A 19,674-nucleotide genomic window follows, 5' to 3' on the forward strand; every position below is an offset into this window, starting at 1 on the left:
GGTCCACTGAAAATTGAAAATGATAGTGCGGATGGGGCATCCGTGTACTTGGGACACTTTCTTGTTATGTCCTTTTTTTTTATTATCTATCTCTAAATTATCGCTTTACATAAGTTGAACATCAGAAATTTAATGTCGCCTTAATGATCTGGAAATGTTGTCGAATATGCCTTTCCTATTAATAGTTTTCTTTTCCTTGATTTAAACAATATGACAAACATATTTGAATGATTGAAAACTCACATTTGTGTAATGTGGATTCTTTTGAAATTACGTTTTACAATTTCAAATAAAAGTGTAACATAAAAACATATGTGGTATAATTTTTATTTGATTGGTCAGTGGATTCTCTGCTGGAATTTTATCCATGTGTTTGTACACTATTCATAAATATCCGTTTTAGTTTGTCTCGGTTTGCTTTTGATATGTGTTGTTTCTGTTTTATCATCTAGCTATATATTAGTACCTTCGGTGTAATAAGTTTGTTATCTACATACGGTTATTTTAATTTCAGTACAAACAGATTTGTATTTATTCATTAAGCTTTTTTAAATTACTCTACTTTGTTTGTAAATTTATTAATAGATTACCGATCTTCAAATACTTTTTATCTTAATGCGTACATTTTTTGACAAAATTGTCATTTTCAATTCTAATCCGTAGTATTTTTCTTTAATTTGTCCCCAAGCACGCAATTAAAAAAACTAATTCTATTCTGTAACTTTCGAAGTGGTAATTAAAAGCGTTTTCTAATTACTTCTTGTGACAACAATGACCATTCTAGAAATAACCACATAATAAATCTTGATTGTCAAAATATGTTCGATTCCCAAGTTGCTACTAGCCTATTTAACGTTTCGAGGGCAGTTTATCTTTTTTTTCAAAATAAAACAGTTATTATAATGTAAAGTATGAGGTTCGTTTTGGATTTCATTAGCACTGAATAAGTACACATTTCTGTTTGGGTTCAGTTGAAGCCCAACTCCGGATTCGATACTCCGGGTGCGATATCTTCTCGCTGTGTTGATGACCCATTGGTGGCCTTTAGCTATTTACTGCCCTTCTGGCCGGGTTGTTGTCTCTTTCTCACACATTCTCCATTCCCATTCTCTATCTTACAACTCTTGAAATGATCATCGAGTACAGGTGATTTTGTATCGTTTATATTGGCACTTCCAAATTGGTCATCAGAAACCAAAAAGCCAATAATTCTGTTCTTGCACGACGCACAGAAAAAAAAGTGTGTGTCATTTCATACTTATTTTATGCGTCGTCAATTTGAAGTTTTTAATTCACGAAGAACCATTTCTCGTTTTGCAGAAGCTTAGAGAAAAACCCTCTGCCTTGCAACTGTTCTAGTCTTTGGATAAAAATTCTACAAAACCACACATCTATCCTAGATAACAGTGGTCATCATCTAAGATGTATAAAAGAAGAAGGGAACAGACAAACATATCAGTTGTCAAAAGTCAAGATACCTCATTGTGGTTTGTATATGTACATAAATACATTAATTTTTGGCCTATTTGTCTGTTAAATGTTCATCAATTTTCAATTGCCTTGAGTGAAATCAACGCAATTATACTTCGTTTTCTGCAGTTCCAGTAGATAAAGATAATTTTATCGAGATTATGCAAAATTCATCATGAAACATATCATTTTCTTTAACCTTCCTAGGCTTCCATTTACCCCGATACAAAAATCAAATTACCTGTGGTTCTTGCGCGATTTGTTTCATAGGAACCGCATATGCAATGTTCACTTTTGGGACGCTTATTATTGCTAGATCTACAAATAGTTCGTGGTTTTACCCTTTAGCTTTATGACCTCTTACATAGACTAGTATCTGTAGTCTGTGTATTATGTATTTTGTATTGTACAATAATAGAAAAACAGTATTTTTTCTTATGGTACCGTATAATGATTCAATTGCTGTCAAGAGCTGTTTTTGTTCACGAAGGCATGTGGGCATCAACCGTAAACGACACGCTCAAACATTGTTGACTGAAATAAAATAATGACAAAAATCTTTTTTTGTGCTGATTAAGTATTGCTAATAATTTTTTTATTTTTTTTTTACAATTTCTCTTTATTCTTGAGTTTATTTTTATTTTTTACATAAAATAAAAAGGGAAAACTATATCATCATTTATGGGCAATCTTTCGTAAAAATAGCCTACAAAAACACATGATGTTTAAAATAAGAAACCAAATACAAATATAAATTGTCATTGAACGATCATTCAGTTCAAATTACGTACAGGAAGACTTTATAATGTTAGAAATAGTTTAACATTAACGAAAACAAACAGATATGCAGCAATGTCTTTGACATTCAGTTCAAATTACGTACAGGAAGACTTTAGAATGTTAGAAAAAGTTTATCATTAACGAAAACAAACAGATATGCAGCAATGTCTTTGAATTTCGAACATAATCAAATATTCGAATTACATCCAAGATTTGATATTTTCTCATTGCCACCAATCAAACTACAATAACTTTTCTCTTTTACATGGTGAGTTTGTTAATAAAAGGGATGAAATCATATTTAATGTCATTTCAATTGATTGAATGGAAAAGCAATGAGATGATTTCATGAGGGCAAACCGGATACATTCCTTAAAAATGGAAATGTGTGTGTACATCCAAAATCATTTCTACACTGTTTTTTTTAAATTCTGTTCTCTTGCTATCATATATAAAATTTAGACAAACAGCAGTTATAAGTTGTTCTTTTTCTTTTCTCATGGCGTTTCAATTGTATTACAAGTTATGATAATTAATCTGCAATGAAAACTAATTTATGAATATCAACGTATGGTTCGTAAAAAGCCTTTTGATACGAACAATATAAGAAGAAATACCGATTTTCCATTCGACGAAGGGTTGATTTTATTAAGAAAATTATATTTTTAAGTTAAAACCAAGTAATAGTGACACATTTTGGAATTTGTTTTATGCATTGTTTAAACATTATATTTCAAGAGATAGAAAAGGGAATATTTCATTATTATAGATTTACCAAGACTAAAAATTACGCCAAGTATTACCACAGTTAATGAAACCGGAAGTACTGTGATTAAATGCTCAGCTAAAAAAGATGTTGAACCAGAACCGGAGGTTACCTGGGAAACGAGCAACCTAAAGTCAAACTTCACCCTGGTTCAAGGAAATGACAAAACAAAGATAGAATTGCACATTCACAATGCTAGTTCTGATGATAATGGATGGCTGAAATGTGTTGCTTGGAGTTTGGCGGGAAAGAAATATGAAACGAGTAGATTCAATGTGTCTTGTAAGTCTTCATCTTTATATCCAATGCACATTTTCAATCCGATTCCAAATTAAAGCAATACTATGCTTCTTTAATTTCAGAAAGCTGATAAAGTACCAATAATTTATTTTATCCATCTATATATGTTTCCTTTTGCTAATAAGAAATCACAAAGTGTTCGATGAACTCGACTTATTTATCCATTTGAAGGGAGAAATATTTTTAATTTCAAAGAGGAAAACATATCGTTTTATAAATCTTGAATAGCTTGTATTTTTAAACAGACACCCTGCAAACTGCGAAACCATAATGCTCAAAGTGTCTGTTCTAATATTGATGATTTCCTCCGTTTGTTAAAAAATGGATCACGTTGTCTACAATAGCATTGATGTAGAACACTGTTACATGTATTGTTTGTTTTTTTCTATGTGGTTTACCAAAAGGGACGTTCCCTTTCTTCAATTTAACAACAATACAATGCAAAAACAAATTTCATTCAATCTTAAATTTTATAGAAGAGCATAGTTTGACACAAGGACTTGTTTTTAGAGCTTATTGTAGGCATAATAAAGAAAAACTCATCATAGATACCAGGACTAAATTTCGTATATACGCCAGACGCGCAAAATAGTCATCAGTGACGCTCGAATCCGAAAAGGTTAACAAAGCCAAATAAAATACAAAGTTGAAGAGCATTGAGATCCAAAATTCCTAAAAGTGTTGCAAAATAAAGCTAACGTAATCTGTGAGGTAAAAAAGCCTTACAAAAATTCAAAATTTTGTAATATTCTGGTTCATATTTTATGTATGATAAACTGTTATTCAGAGTGATCAATATCACGTTATTTTGCAGATGCCCCTAAGATTCTCAGATTATCTCCGCCCGTGAGGAAATTTGATTGGTGCATAGGGTATGAAGTACTCGGCAACCCTTTACCTTATTTAGAATGGTACAGGAACGGTCAAAGATTCAATAACACCAAGTCTGCTTATCATTCATCGTCATCAGACGGAATTGATAACAAAACCGGATGTTTGACTTTTGAAATGACAAATGGCCTCCATAATGGATTGTATAAACTTGTAGCAACTAATAGTTATGGGAGTGCTAGTAAAACAGTGGAAGCTGATTTTATCAAATCTAGTTCTGGTGAGAAATAGTTATCCATTTGTTTGATAAAACTTGAGGATTTTAAAACGGGAAATATTTAGTACAATGTTTTGAATTGAAGGAGCTGTTTTGGTTGTTTTTTTTCAACGTTTTCAAATGAATTTAGTTGTCCTTGATACGCATTTCAACCTCTTATAATAGTCAATATGCATTATATTATCAAATAAAAATCTCGTACAATACATGAATATTCAGTTATATCTTTCTTTGCAACAATAACAATAAAGGACATCTTGCAAGCTTTTAAATCGTTTCATGATATATCGTTTCATTTTAGTTCTCTCTATTTTTCTATCATGTCTTGAAAACAATTTAAGTAATCTTCAATAATTATTTTACTTTCCGCTTATAATTTGGAATTCTTTGTTTACCGCTCTAGTTGAATATATAAGCTAATAAACTTATCATAGATACCAGGATTACGTTTAGAGTATATGCAAGACGCGCGTTTCGTCTACATCAGACTCATCAGTGACGCTCAAATCGAAAAAGAAAAAACGGCCAAATAAAGAACGAAGTTGAAGAGCATTGAGGATCAAAGTTCCTAAAAGTTTTGCCAAATAGCTAATTTATCTATAATCTTGTCATTTATATAATTACAGATACGAAATTTTAAGAATTTTAATGTAACTAATCTTTATCCTTAATTCATAAGGCGATAGACCACCAGATACCAGACCTCTTGATCAACCAAACCAATTGAATACGGGAAGTCATGCCAGCGCAGAAAACTCCACTGCAAAAGAGAAAACTTCTGATAACATGGTGGTAGGTCTTTTTTAATTGATAAAACTGAATTTAACTACAACAAAGTAAGTCCACTTAACCATGGGATCTTGGTAAATTAGTATTTCACTGTCATAAGTAACACAATTTTAATCGGATTGGTCATTTTGATATATATAAACACCTCTTAATAGACTGAACAATAAATCATAATGACTGTTTCAGTCTTTTGCTAATTTTTCAGGTTTATTAACTGTGGAAGAGATTCCGCTTGCAGTCAACTAAGATTTCTTCAATCTATGTTAAACATGTTCATGAGCTGCTACTTGTTCACATTTACATCCTACTGAATTGTCTGAAATATAACATTAATTTACTGTATTGACTGTAAGCAAACTGATTGATCATTATCGAATGTATCGCTGTTGAAACCAGTTACTGAATGGTTTAATGTTCAAATGACTGTTTCGGACTTAAATGCATGTACTAGTGTGTATACATGTTTAGTATTCATATTGTTAATGACAAATGAAAAAGTAATTAGTAACTGATTCTACAGACAACATCTGTTTTTCAGAAAAGTCCCATATACCACCGAATACCTTATCTTCACCGAAATTGTAATAAGAGCGATATATAACCAGGTCGGCAAGCGTGTTTAACTAAACACATTTATAAATAACGTTAAATCATAATAATGTTGTTGTTTATTCTGGAGTTTTTAACATCCTGTTTTTTTTTTTTTGGGAAGGGGGGGTAAATGTACTGTATGTTATAACGAAATGTTTGTAATGAGTTTGTGTGTTTGTTTCTTGATTCTGAGGGAGTAAAGTTAATTTCTCTCTAAAACACAATTCATGTTTTATGGTGCATTGGTTTTATTTAAATTTTGTTTACAGTAAAATGTAATGTGTCGTTTACTGTTTTATATTTCTCTTTTTCCTATCTAAGAGGGTTTTTCTTTTATTAAGATGTGTTGTTGTTTTTATACTGATTTCAGTTTTGTTCCTTTTTGTTTATTGTTTTGAATTCTCTTTCTAAGCTTATTTTAAAGAATTTGCTGATTAGCTCTTATGTTTGAAACTCATACTGTTAGGTCGTTTTCTACTAACATTTGTTTAAAAAGTGTTGTAAGATGAAACTTTTTATTTCAATCATATTCTGTTTGTATTCCGTAATAAAAACTAGATTTTTCAGGATATTCGATAGTACATAATTATGTTTGTGATAAGAAAAGGTGTAACAAAGGGACAATACCAGGAAACACTACTGGACACGCTACGTATGAAAAAAGTTATTTCGTTCAATCTGATGATCAAAGAGGCAACAAAAACAGGTGTTACATTCACAATACAAATAAATAAAGGCAAAAGCAGTAAACCGCTCTTTAAAAATCATAAATCGATTGAGTGAAAACAAATCCAGGTTACAAACTAAAACTCAGTGAAATACATCAACTTTAAGAAGAAAACAACAGAACAACAGAAACACTGTAGTGCAACAGAAACAAACGCCAATAAACATTTTAGATAAAGCGATGTGGTATGATTGTTATTGAAACTTCTTTCCATCAGAGATCAAGTGACAAGGATGAAGACATCTATGGGTCTTCATCATAATCTCAATCTATTATTAATTACAAAAATAAACAATGTGTTATAAACGAAAGACAAATTGTGTGTATCGTAATTAAATTAAATGTACTGGCCCTATTAACAACATCAACGTTATCATTCAGATGTGATAATACATCAGTACTAAAGTAGCTAAAACTAAAGTATGAGTATAAACAGAACATTTGCAGTTACTCTAAACATTTTGGAACGGTCATTTGTTGTAACGATATGCATGCCTTGATATTTTACCATTTTCACATACATTGCTGAATTGAAATCAAAATCCAAAGACATTTGAAAACTAAGCACGTTAAAAGAGGTCAAATAAGGAAAGTTAATTAAAGGGAACGAACATTGTTACTTTTGTTTGGGTACATGCAGCAGTGAAGACTTCACTTTGGTCAAATGTCATTGTGTTTTATGAAAAATAAAGATTATCATTGACTATAAAACTTAATTGACTAAGACTAAAAGGTTAACACTATTTCATCATGATTGTCATGTGTTAAAGGATGCAATGAACGACATTGGCTTCTGAAGCATGTTTATCTTATAATGATTTACATCACGTTTTACAATTAAAGTATTCAGACAAAGCTTTTCCAGCATTTCCGTGTATTGCATTTTGACGATCAAATGATTACCTTGTCTCATTACAGGAAAGTATATATCCTTTTGTTGGAATTAAATAAGATTTAAAGGTGTTTTTGATTAGATAATCAATATAATTTCGCAATCTAAAAGAAAAATGTAATTATTCTAGCGTTTTTTGTTTGGACAGATTTTGAAAAATTTAAGTGACATTTCAATACATTTTTTATGCTATTTTTTTTATATGTGTGGCGTTTCAAAACTGTTTTAATTGTATAGCCCATTGTGCAATCTATAATTCATCATATAACACTGTACGGATCATTTGCATATCTCATATATTCTATTTCCATAAAAAGATATGGTTCGAATAGTTAAATCACGATATCAGTTTGAAATTTTAATAAAGTTTACATTTGCATGCATGTATGACACGTTAGGCCGTAAAATGTGTGCTGAAATAGATTTAATTACTTGATGTAGAATAAATTTACCCTTGAAATCATCAATAATATTATCCTAAACAGTCAGCCAAAGAATTGTAGATTTATATATCTCTGAAACCTGCAACAATTGAAGGTTTTCTACGGATTTTCTGATTTGTTTTGTGATGCAATTCTCTTTGAATTATCATACACAATTTATTCAAGTGAATTAATCGATTAGAATGTAAATAATGTTACGATTATTGCTAACAATTTGTTTTTAATGTGAACTAGATTTTTTATGTCTTTATCGTGACAACATCAGTTCTGCAGTTAAATACCAAATTAAGTTTTCGAACCTGTTTTGTTCATTATGCATTTGTGTTTTGGTAACTTTTTTAACTACTGTTTGAATTACAAAAGTGGTTATATCCTAAATTAGAGGTTTGTGAACAACGGTTTATACTTTTAAGCGTTTGTTGTCAGGAATATTTGAATGGCATTTGTCTTGTATCGATTTACAGATTTTCATTTAGCTGTTTACGGCTGTCAATTTCATGTTGTTTCCAAATTAGTTTAATATATTTCACGACAAAAACAAGTCATCAATTGTCTGAGGAGTGTGATCTAAATTACATTAACTGTGGTAAAATGTATTTCTTGTTACATTTTACAGATTTATATTGCTACCGGAAGTGCTTTGTTTGTTGTGATTCTGGCAATGACGTTTGTTGTTTTTATGGTACGTCGATACAGACATAAAAATAACAGACCACAAAATGTAACTCCTTTTACATCGACATCCTCACACCGCCCATTACTAAGTCCCACATCTAGACCTGACGAGAAGAATGGACCCATGAACCGAGAATTGATGCCCTTAAAACGAGTACAGATTGCAGAAAATCCACAATATCATAAGCCATGTCGACCGAAATGTAACTCATGTAAGTAAGGCACTCATCTTTTACTGGAATTTTCAATTTCATTTGTATTTTTTTATTAGAGATAATAATATTAAGAAATACGACTTCCTATAAATTGAAAGACAACGAGTTTTAGAAATAGTAGAAAATAACCTCATCATAGATACCAGGACTTTTGCGCGTTTCGTCTACAAAAGCCCCCTCAGTGAGGCTCGAATCTAAAAAAGTTAAACAGGCCAAATAAAGTTCAAGAGCATTGAAAAATTGAAAAATATATTTGATTAATATTAAAATTAATACTTTAATATTTTTTCAATGTATTATACTTTTGCAGCAATCATCCATATAAAAGTATCGGATATCACCTTTTTACGAGAACTTGGTGAGGGTGCGTTTGGTAGAGTTTTTCTTGGTTCCTGCAATAATATGCCATGTGATACAGAAGTAACTATGGTGGCTATTAAAACATTAAAAGACGTTCATGCAGAGAATGCTAAAAGTAATTTTGATCGGGAAGCAGAACTTCTCACAAATCTCCAACATGAAAACATAGTAACATTTTATGGTATATGTGTGGAAGGAGAAACATATATGATGATATTTGAATATATGGAAAATGGTGATCTGAACAACTATCTGAGGTAAAATAATAAAGAAAAACATCATTTTTTTTATTGAATGAATATTGAGTGTACGGCTGCATGCTGTTAATTAAAAAAATATTGCGATATTTTAAACAATGTAAATAATGCTACTGGGTGAGTATCGCAATGATAAAGAAATCGTACTCTAATAACTGCAATATAGATTTTGCAGATATTTTCTAAATCGCAGTTTTTATCCTCGTAGCTTTGTCCATTCTAGAAAAATGCGCTATGCTATGCTAAAAATGAATGTGCTTAACAGAATACCTGGCAAGGTATTGTAGCGCGCAAGGGGTTTTGATGATAGAGGGTATCAATGACCACCAAAATCTCCAAACACTATTAGACCATGAAACTATTCCAGAACTGACCAAAAGCACCACTGACCAATTAATTGATGAACACCGAAAAATAATATAATCTAGGTCTGCTGTCTATATAAGTCTATGTTAATAGAAATGGATACGTTTCAAGTTTCAATACTTTATTTCAACATTTTGCTAAGGCAGAATGTTCATTCAAAAATTCAATATATTACTCAATTTGACAAACATTAAAATGCAGATTGACTGTACCAGAGCTATTTCATGAGCTATCTTAAATAAAATATTTAGTTTTTCTCCAGATGCACAGATACTGAGATCACAATACATATATATACATGTAAATATATAAGGTACTGTTTGCTAAGGTGTTTGGTCACCAAAAGGGGTAATTTTTAATAACATTCATACTGGAGACATTACCAGTAACGTATATTTGAAGTCTTTACAAATAATGAAAGTCCAAAATAGAGGACAAGGGTACTAGAAACTTACTAATAATGGGTCACAAAATAACCTATAAGCAAACTGTACAGGTTATTATAACTATACTTATAATAATAAAGGTGTATCTGAGTATTTCCCTAAGTGTTTAGAATCTAAACACATACGATGTAATGTTTAACCAGTTTACACTGTCAATCTTCTATGTATAGAAAACTTAAATAAATAATAATCTTTCTGACTCTGAATCTTTATTTATTTGTTCTAAAGTTTAAATTTTACAGGACTCTGTTAAACAACTTTTCTAAAAGTTTTTATTACTTTTCTAAATAATTGTTCCTTGCCGTGAACGTGAATTTAAACATTTTTATAATTTCCAAATAGAATATCTAAATTTAGTAAAGCATTGTTATTAATGCACTTTTCATTTAAAAGTTCCAAAAAGGAATAAAATAACGTTTCCTATAAGAGATAAACGTTAACGTTAAATATTTTCTATATAAAATAACTGGTCTTACTTTTCTTTGGAATAAATTTGACAGAGTCCTTCCTTATGCCAAAATGGGAAAAGTGACGTAGAAGTAGCGTTTTCGGGCCCTTTTTATACTACCCGCGCCGCACATTTCACCCCTTTTAGGTCAACTGTGCATTTGCAGATCGATAACCAATCAAATCATCTGCACAAGTACACCGTTGACCTTACGAGAGTTCAAATGTGCGCTAGTGTGCTACAGTGCTACTGACACAGCAGAATCGAACATTTGATTATTAAAACATATTTTAAAATAAGTTTCACATATATATTCTTGTATGTACATAAAAATGGTATATTGTACAAAGTTATTTTAATAAAAGAATAAAAATAAAGAATTTTAGTTTTCCCAGCCAATCGAATCGCAGACCGTACTTGTTAACAATGGCGGATTGCGAGGATGGCAGAAGTTGCAGTGACACGATGTTTGACAGATTAAGCCGTAATTTACAACTTCTCACTGATCTTATATGAATTCTGAAAGTCAATTCGACTTCAGTAAAATACTTGTGTAAGTAATTTCAGCTGACATGGCCCAATTATTACTAAAAGTCCGTGTGAATGAACGTCTTCTGCAACTTTTACAACGAGGGAAAATCTCAAAATATATAGACGGCCTGAAAAACATATTTCGGGTAAAACTACATCAATATTCTAAAAGCATACCCTGACTACTATAGTTATACACAGTTATTATACCCAGAAAGTCTTAGAAGCAATATGTGAGAGCCCCAAGCTATAAATAGAAATTGTTGAACATGTTCAAAACATAAACAAAAAAAATGTCAACAATGAAACTTCAGAAACATTACAGAATCTCATATGTAAACAATTATAAGATATTTATAAAGCCAATTTTGTTTTGGCCAGCTGTCTAGACCACAGTATATAACTCTTGTCATAAAACAGCATTACACCTACAAATAAAATACTCTTTGTTGTTTACAAAAACAAAAGAGGGGAGGGGTGTTCTTACCAAAAATAAAGAGGGTGGGGGTACCTTGCTACAGTATATTGCTACACAGCATCTCCTATTAACTAAATGAAAGCAGCGATTGTCTCTGCGATCTAAAAAAACAAAACAAAAAAGAGCATACATTCTTACATTTTTTAGTATTCGTGATTTTATTTATACATATCTTTATTTGAAATCTCGAAAAGTTGTAGTGTGAGAGAATATCAGAATCCGTTTAATATGGAAATAATCACCATTGTTTATACCAATACGTCTTTAAGTCTTCCGTTAGTTCCCCAGTTACTGAGAGCATTTCTTTTAAGAATATAGTTTATACTTTTGAATAAGAAAAGTGACTTGTATTAGAAGTTACTACAGCTCATTTGATTTTTGTTTAATTCCTATATAATTATCTTTATCCTCTCAATAAATGTATTTTTCATAAACTGTTTACCAATCATCATCATGTTGTATTGTGAACAGCCTTATGTGATTGAACTTTTCTCCTCTCGTATTGTTTGCGCTTAATGTTTCCCTAGTTTATTACGCCTAAAGATTTATTTTTTAGGACGCATGGACCTGATGCAAAGTATCTGAGTAAAAACAGTTGTAATGTGGATACATTATCAGTGATTCAACTTTATCATATAGCCAATCAAATTTCCATTGGAATGGTGTATTTAGCTTCACAACATTTTGTGCATAGAGACTTGGCTACTAGAAATTGTTTGGTTGGAAATAATTTGATTGTAAAAATAGGTGACTTTGGAATGTCACGAGATATATATAGTACAGATTATTACCGGGTAAATATAAGATCCTTTCTATTAGATTCATTTGGTGTACCAGTAAGATTGCATAACACAGACTTTCCGTTTTGAATTTTCCTCGGAGTTCAGTATTGTTTTTTTATTTTACTTTTTTATCTTTCAAGTAATAGTTCCTTTTGAGTAGATTTTCAATTACAATTGTATATTTTTCTGATATTGGAGACTTCAAACGTTCAATCAATGTTAGAGTTAGATAAACACATTCTTTATCTTTAATAACGTATTGAAGGCTGAGAATATAGGTATAGGTCGCCATTATTGTAGTGAAGGTATCAGTACACATTTAACGGATTATAGAGGTTTCCAAATATAATAATGCTCAGTCGCGTAATTGAAAATATTTCGACATCTCTGTTTTGTTAGATATGTGAAGTTTAGAAATGGATTAACATGATTTAAAAAGTCTAGCATCAGTTTATCTAATCTGCGTTTATATCACGTTCATAAGTACCATGTTGTATATTCTATATACTGTAAACTTTTTAGGTTGGTGGTTCAACTATGTTGCCTGTAAGGTGGATGCCACCCGAGTCATTACTGTATAGAACATTTACAGTCGAATCAGATGTTTGGAGTTTTGGTGTTGTATTGTGGGAAATATTTACATATGGACGCCAACCATGGTTTGAACTTTCCAATCATGAGGTTTGTTACATTGTTATAACTGAATAACATGGATTTCAATTGTGAAAGAAATATGAACAATTATTATTACTTTATGTTTTAAGTAAGTCGTGAAATTAACATTCGTTGAGATGTTGTCAGTTCTTTCGAAAAAAGAAAGCACTTTCAGACGACGAACAGGATGTGCTAATTTCAACTGAAGATTTAAACATTCTTAAACAAAAATGACCTTTCAAAATAATGTATTAGTCAACAGGCGTGAAAGCGCTATTTTATTCAAGTGCATATTTGTACTTTTTTCAAGTTTATCCTTTTTTTTTCATCATTTAAACGATTAAGATATTTACAGTATGACAGAGTTCTCACCATATTACAAAACAAATTTCATAACCAGTTCCTTCGTCAGTTGTGTTTGATATGCATTAGCCGTATGGCGAAGAGGGCATTATGTGTCAACCTTGTTCGTCGCTAAGTCCAATCGTTCTTTTGCACGTACGTCTGACAATTAAATTCCGTTCTTGAATTTCAGTTTGCATAACCAAAATTGTTATAAAACCTATACACATAATTATTACCATTAACACAACTCAAATTGTAATCTAGGTCAAATTGAGAATGAAAATGGGGAATGAGTCAAAGAGACAACAACCCAACCATAGAACAGACAACAGCAGAAGGTTGCCAACAGGTGTAATTTTACAGTTCTCAAGTTATTTCCCTTTATTTCTTCAAAAAGTGACTCGGACACTTGATGAGCACTAGCTATAAAACCAGGTTTGATCCACAATATTCGACATAGGGAAATGCCTGAACTTAGTCAGGAATAGTAAAGTTGGTTTTCATTCGTTCGATTGGAATTGGTGTTTTGATTTTGACATTTTGTAATGGACCTTCCGTTTTAATAGTTATCAAAAGTACCAGGATTATATTTTAACGCCAGACGCACGTTTCGTCTACATAAGACTCGTCAGTGACGCTCAGATCAAAATATTTATAAAGACAAGCAAGTACAAAGTTAAATAGCATTGAGGACCCGGAATGCAAAATTGTTGTGCCAAATACGCTAGTACTCTATTCCTGGGATAAGAAAATCCTTAGTTTTTCAAAAAATTCAATGTTTTGTAACAGGAAATTTGCCTAGAGCTCTGTATGTTGTAAGTCTATATTTTAATACCTAATGCTAAACCTTATTTTTTCTAATTTTTTTTGTCGTTGGATTATCTCTTTAGTATCAATATTCTGATCAAGGGCTACAAAAACGATAAAACAAATAACAAAATGATTGCTTATTTGATTTGCAAACTGCTATAAATAATGTAATATATATGCGTATCGTTTTCTGCGTTGACATGATTTCTTTGAATTTCTTTCTTAGCTCTAATCTTTTTGAACATTTAATGAAACACAATATGTAATCTACATTAAAACAAATGCTGTAACTTGAAAAAGAACGAAAAATAAATATATAAAAATCCGAAACGCTTCTGACAAAAGAAGGGAAAGAACAAAAGCACATTAATTTTAATCACTGAATCCTCAAGTCTATTGGTGAATTACTATTGTGTAATAAGTTTTCACACATGTCAATTCCTTACATTGATTTTCGTTCTAATTTTCATACGAAATAAGACCTTATAGCAACCGGTATTCTGAAAGTACAATGGAACTTTAAATAAATATCCCTTCGGAAGGATACAGTATCATAAAGCATTCCTCAAGGATATAGCTAATATCTCTATCAAGCTTTATAAGTGTTAAACCTCTTTAACAAATGGTATTCAACAAACACGTTAAGGTATTTGTGTCATTCGTTAATCATGAAAAATTAAATGTTAAATAAATTAACACTAGTTGTGTGCGTAAAATTATTTTTAATTGACATCTTCTTGTACTAATTTGTCATCCGTGTGGGATTTCTTAAAGAAATAATTATTATGATTCGTATCTTTGACGGGCAACATGCAATGCTATTACATTTACCATACAATGTACTCAGTTTACACTTAAGTGCATTTAAACTATATAGAGTTTTGAATGTCAGCTAACGATTTCTTTAATGTATCAATTTGTTTGACATTTTATTTCAACAAAAGCAGAAATATTGAAGATATTTTGTAAGATCATATTTTATGAGCAGTCATGTAGTAATTTTCAGCAGTACATTCTTGAAGCTACATTTATTCGTCTATTGTGAAGATGTGCACTTAACAAGTTATGCTTTCACTCTTTTAACCTAAATAAGTATAACATGAGAGTATTCATTATTAGGGCCCGCCTTTAGGCGGGTCGCCCTATTGTGATCAGTAAGTCCGTTCGTCCGTCTGTCCGTCTGTCCGTCCGTAACACTTTCGTGTCCACTCCATATCTAGAGAACCATTATGATTTCATACTTTATACTTTACATGAATATTAACCACCACCAGAGGGTGTGTCATGATGTATGTACAACTTCCTAGGTCAAAGGTCAAGGTCAAAAACTTAGGTTTCAGTTGACAACCCAGTGTCCTTTGGTGAAGATAGTGTCCGATCCATATCTAGATCACCATTATGATTTCAAAGTTTATACTTGACATCCATTTTAACAACCACCAGAGGGCGTGTCATGATGTATGTACAACTTCCTAGGTCAAAGGTCAAGGTCAAAAACTTTGGTTTCAATTGACAACCCCGTGTCCTGTGGTGAAGATCGTGTCTGCTCCATATCTAGATAACCGCTATGATTTCAAAGTTTATACTTGACATCCATTTTAACCACCACCAGAGGGCGTGTCATGATGTATGTACAACTTCCTAGGTCAAAGGTCAACGTCAAAAAAACTTTGGTTTCAGTTGACAACCCTGTGTCCTGTGGTGAGGATTATGTCCGCTCTATATCTTGAGAACCGTTATGATTTCAAATATTATACTTGACATCCATTTTAACCAACACCAGAGGGTGTGTCATGATGTATATACCACTTCTTATGTCAAAGGTCTGTCTGTCTGTTGGTCTGTCCATCGCTAACAAATTTGATCCACACTATATTTTGAGAGGACAGCTGTTATTATTTCATACTTTATACCTGACAAACATTTTCAACTTAACATATATATTAACCAACACCAGAGAATATGTCATAATGTATGCATCCTAGGTCTAAGGTCAGTCTGTCGGTCTGTCCATCCGTTTGTTGTTCTTAACAAATTGTGTCTGCTCTACCTCTCGAGAACCGTTAATATTTCATACTTTATACTTGGTGGGTCATAATATATTGAAGGCATAATTCTAAAAATATGTGACAAATATCAATTGGGCAGCACCTTTAAACATATTGTTCAAACATCAATCCATATATCCAGAAGTCACCTTAGAGTAGTCAACAATGAGTTCACATCATGCAGTCATATCACTATTATACTGTGAAAGTAAGATGAGAATATTTATCAGTTTTAACTTAAAATCTTAGATTAAAATCACACATGAGACTATGTAATAACTTCAAATAATGCTTCATATCAGATTATCCATACAACTTATTTACCTCACGTTATTGACAGCGGGGCCCACAGAGATGGCTCCCATCTCAATGATATCTAGTTATTCGTGGTATACCAATTTTCTAGTATTTCGTTGATATCAATAGATCAACCACGTAATTAAATGTTCAACGAATGACAAATGTTCCAAAGACTTGTATAAAGACTTCGGCAATAGCACGAAATTAAATGTCCACGAATTTGCAAGTTTTCCTTTATCCACGAACATTGATGCCCACGAAAATAAATGAATCCACAGTATAGAAGTTCAATATTATCCCGTTTACCTATTTTTAAATATTTCATCAAAATGTTTCCAACAATTCCTTTGGAATCAGGTATAGCCTCAACTTTCTGTCAAACTATTTTCATTTTATATAGTTATGAGAATGGAAATGGCGAACATTACTTCCAAAAACAGCGCAAACGTCAAGATGGAATAAGGAGTGCAGAGTCGAGACACCTTTTAAACATTGTTTTTACCATACTCTGTAAAATGTCTGAAATCTGGCAATCGGGGTTTCTATCAAATTTTACAGTCAATTGCTTTGGTCGTGCCGAGATGAAATTTCAGGTTCAACCCCTTTTTAATATAATACCATTCTTAACTGTTTGTCAGTTATTTTTCTAATGAATCTTGATTGTCGAGTAGTGTAAGTAGTAATCACTAGCCTGTCAACACTGATGTTTTGAGTTGTTTAATCTAGCTCGTGACAAACGCGTTCGACTCCTTCTTATGAACTATTATTGCTTGTTTTCCTATTTAGAGCTGACGATTCCTCAACAAATAGAATTGACCTCCTTGAAATAGCCAATGATTCCTCCACAAATAGAAATTGACCTCCTTGAAATAGCCAATAGACCTGAAAGTGGCGTTAAAACATCAATGATCCAACAGTTAAATTTTCTAATTACATTGTGTTTGTACGAAGAAGGTATTATGAATAGATGTTGACCCATATCATTATTTTAGGTCAAATGTGATACATTTATCTGCGAGCATGGGTCCAGATTCATAAGTGATCTTAAAGCAAACAAAACGTCTTTTTTTTTTAAATCAATTATTATCAAGCAAAGATTTGTCTAAACGAACTTGTCGTGTTCCGTTTGAAATCATATTTATTAAACACATTGGTATAAAATTTAGGTTTAGGTATATCATCCATAATACAATATTTAAATAAAACAAAGTGATTCAAAGTCAAAAATTAAAAGTGTAAATTAAATAGGACTGACTTTCTTTTTTAAGATGATATGCATTCAAATAGGTCTGTAACAGTATGAGGACTGTTTTAGATGATTGAATTTATTATAACAGGTATTGTCATGTTTCTTTACAGGTTATTCATTATATAACAAATGGAAACTTGTTAGACTGTCCAAATACATGTCCAGAGGGTGTGTATAAAATCATGTTAGGTTGCTGGCGACAACAACCTCATAAACGTTTTAGTATGAAGGAGGTCCATAAAATGATTGAAGAACTGTGCCTGTGTCAACCAACATACCTTGATCTGATTGGATGAAGTTGTGAATAATTAATTGCTCAAAATGACTTGTTGTTATCAACAAAATTTGTTTACTTGATGGGTCGTGATGATTGGTGCTATAGAATTTAATACAGCTGAATTATTTAATTGAGTATCTCGTGAATGAAAAGGAAGTTTGTTTTCTTGATGGGTCGTGATGATTGGTGCTATAGAATTTAATACAGCTGAATTATTTTACTGAGTATCTCGTGAATGAAAAAGAAGTTTGTTTTCTTGATGGGTCGTGATGATTGGTGCTATAGAATTTAATACAGCTGAATTATTTGATTGAGTATCTCGTGAATGAAAAAGAAGTTTGTTTTCTTGTTGAAGTTTGAATTCTTAATAAGCCATTGTTAATAACGACAAAAACTAGCCAACATGTGTTTTCAGTCAGCCTGATGTTACCATAACCATCATTTGATTGGCTAGCGCGCACTTCAAATTGTTTTCTATCAATTTGTAAGCAACAACTTTAATATTTAAATTTACCGTTTACTTGCAAAACAGTAAATGTTAACTGCATTGTGCTTTATATACCTTCTAGAATAAATGATGTTAATGTAAATGTACACACATAATTTAGTATGTTTTATGGTTAGTAGTCTTCTACTGAAATTTATGAGTATCATGAATATATTAATAGTCATTCCAACAAATGTAAAATGTACTCATATAAGATATTTTCGGGTATTCATATTTTTTTCATGTTTGACCTGTTTTATTGTTTAATGGAAAATCCCCTTTTTAGAATCAAATATTTCTGAATAATAATTGTATAATAAAGAACGAGAAATTATATTAAAATACAAAGTTAGTATTAGGAAAGAAGTTATAAAATAGCAAAGGAAGATAATGTTATAACCAAATAAGATTTTATTTATATATTTTGGTTAATTTAGAAATACTCGATGGTTTTGATTCTACAAAGGTTGATTCTGTATAGAATATCAGTATTCAGGGATATTTTTTGTCATGATAAATGACAGCTGTATCCAGCTTGTTGTTTAATACGGGTCGTTGTCATTTTCATCATTATATATGTAATCTATAATTATTTTCAGGAATCAAATGAATTTATTCTTCTATGGTTACATTTTTATCATTGTAATAATCAAAACTGTTTTGTATATATAGGAAATATAGTTTTTGAAGTTATTATAAAAAAAAAGTAAAATCACAAAAATACTGAACTCAGAGGAAAATCAATTTGGAAAGTCCATAATCACATGGCAAAATCAAAAAACAAAACGCATCAAAAACGAATGGTCAAGAACTGTCATATTCCTGACTTGGTACAGGCATTTTCAAATGTAGAAAATGGTGGATTAAACCTGGTTCTTTAGCGCTAACCCTCTAACTTTAATAACAGTCTCATCAAATTCCGTTACATTTACATGATGCGTTAAATAAACAGTCACAATCAATAAATTCAAAATAAAACATTGTTCAAATCGGTATTTTATGGTATATATCAACTACTAGATAGTTATATGTTATTACTAGTCGTCGACGGTAGCGTTACCAAAACTTTCTGCTCTCCAT

The 19,674-nt window shown here is 31.4% G+C and overlaps 1 protein-coding gene across 1 annotated transcript in view; it reads left to right on the forward strand.

Moving 5' to 3' along the window:
• LOC134714377 (BDNF/NT-3 growth factors receptor-like) overlaps positions 1 to 18,319 on the forward strand; it is a 60,690-nt gene extending 42,371 nt beyond the window's left edge. The window contains exons 5-13 of the mRNA XM_063575619.1: positions 1,321 to 1,487; positions 3,020 to 3,298; positions 4,131 to 4,427; positions 5,104 to 5,216; positions 8,483 to 8,753; positions 9,067 to 9,373; positions 12,199 to 12,436; positions 12,947 to 13,105; positions 17,941 to 18,319. Coding sequence (XP_063431689.1) covers positions 1,321 to 1,487; positions 3,020 to 3,298; positions 4,131 to 4,427; positions 5,104 to 5,216; positions 8,483 to 8,753; positions 9,067 to 9,373; positions 12,199 to 12,436; positions 12,947 to 13,105; positions 17,941 to 18,126 — 2,017 coding nt within the window. The 3' untranslated portion in view covers positions 18,127 to 18,319. The remainder of the gene's footprint in view (positions 1 to 1,320; positions 1,488 to 3,019; positions 3,299 to 4,130; positions 4,428 to 5,103; positions 5,217 to 8,482; positions 8,754 to 9,066; positions 9,374 to 12,198; positions 12,437 to 12,946; positions 13,106 to 17,940) is intronic.
• Positions 18,320 to 19,674: the final 1,355 nt, after the last annotated feature.

The sequence above is a fragment of the Mytilus trossulus genome, chromosome 4, assembly GCF_036588685.1.
Source record: "Mytilus trossulus isolate FHL-02 chromosome 4, PNRI_Mtr1.1.1.hap1, whole genome shotgun sequence".
Lineage (NCBI taxonomy): Eukaryota > Metazoa > Mollusca > Bivalvia > Mytilida > Mytilidae > Mytilus > Mytilus trossulus.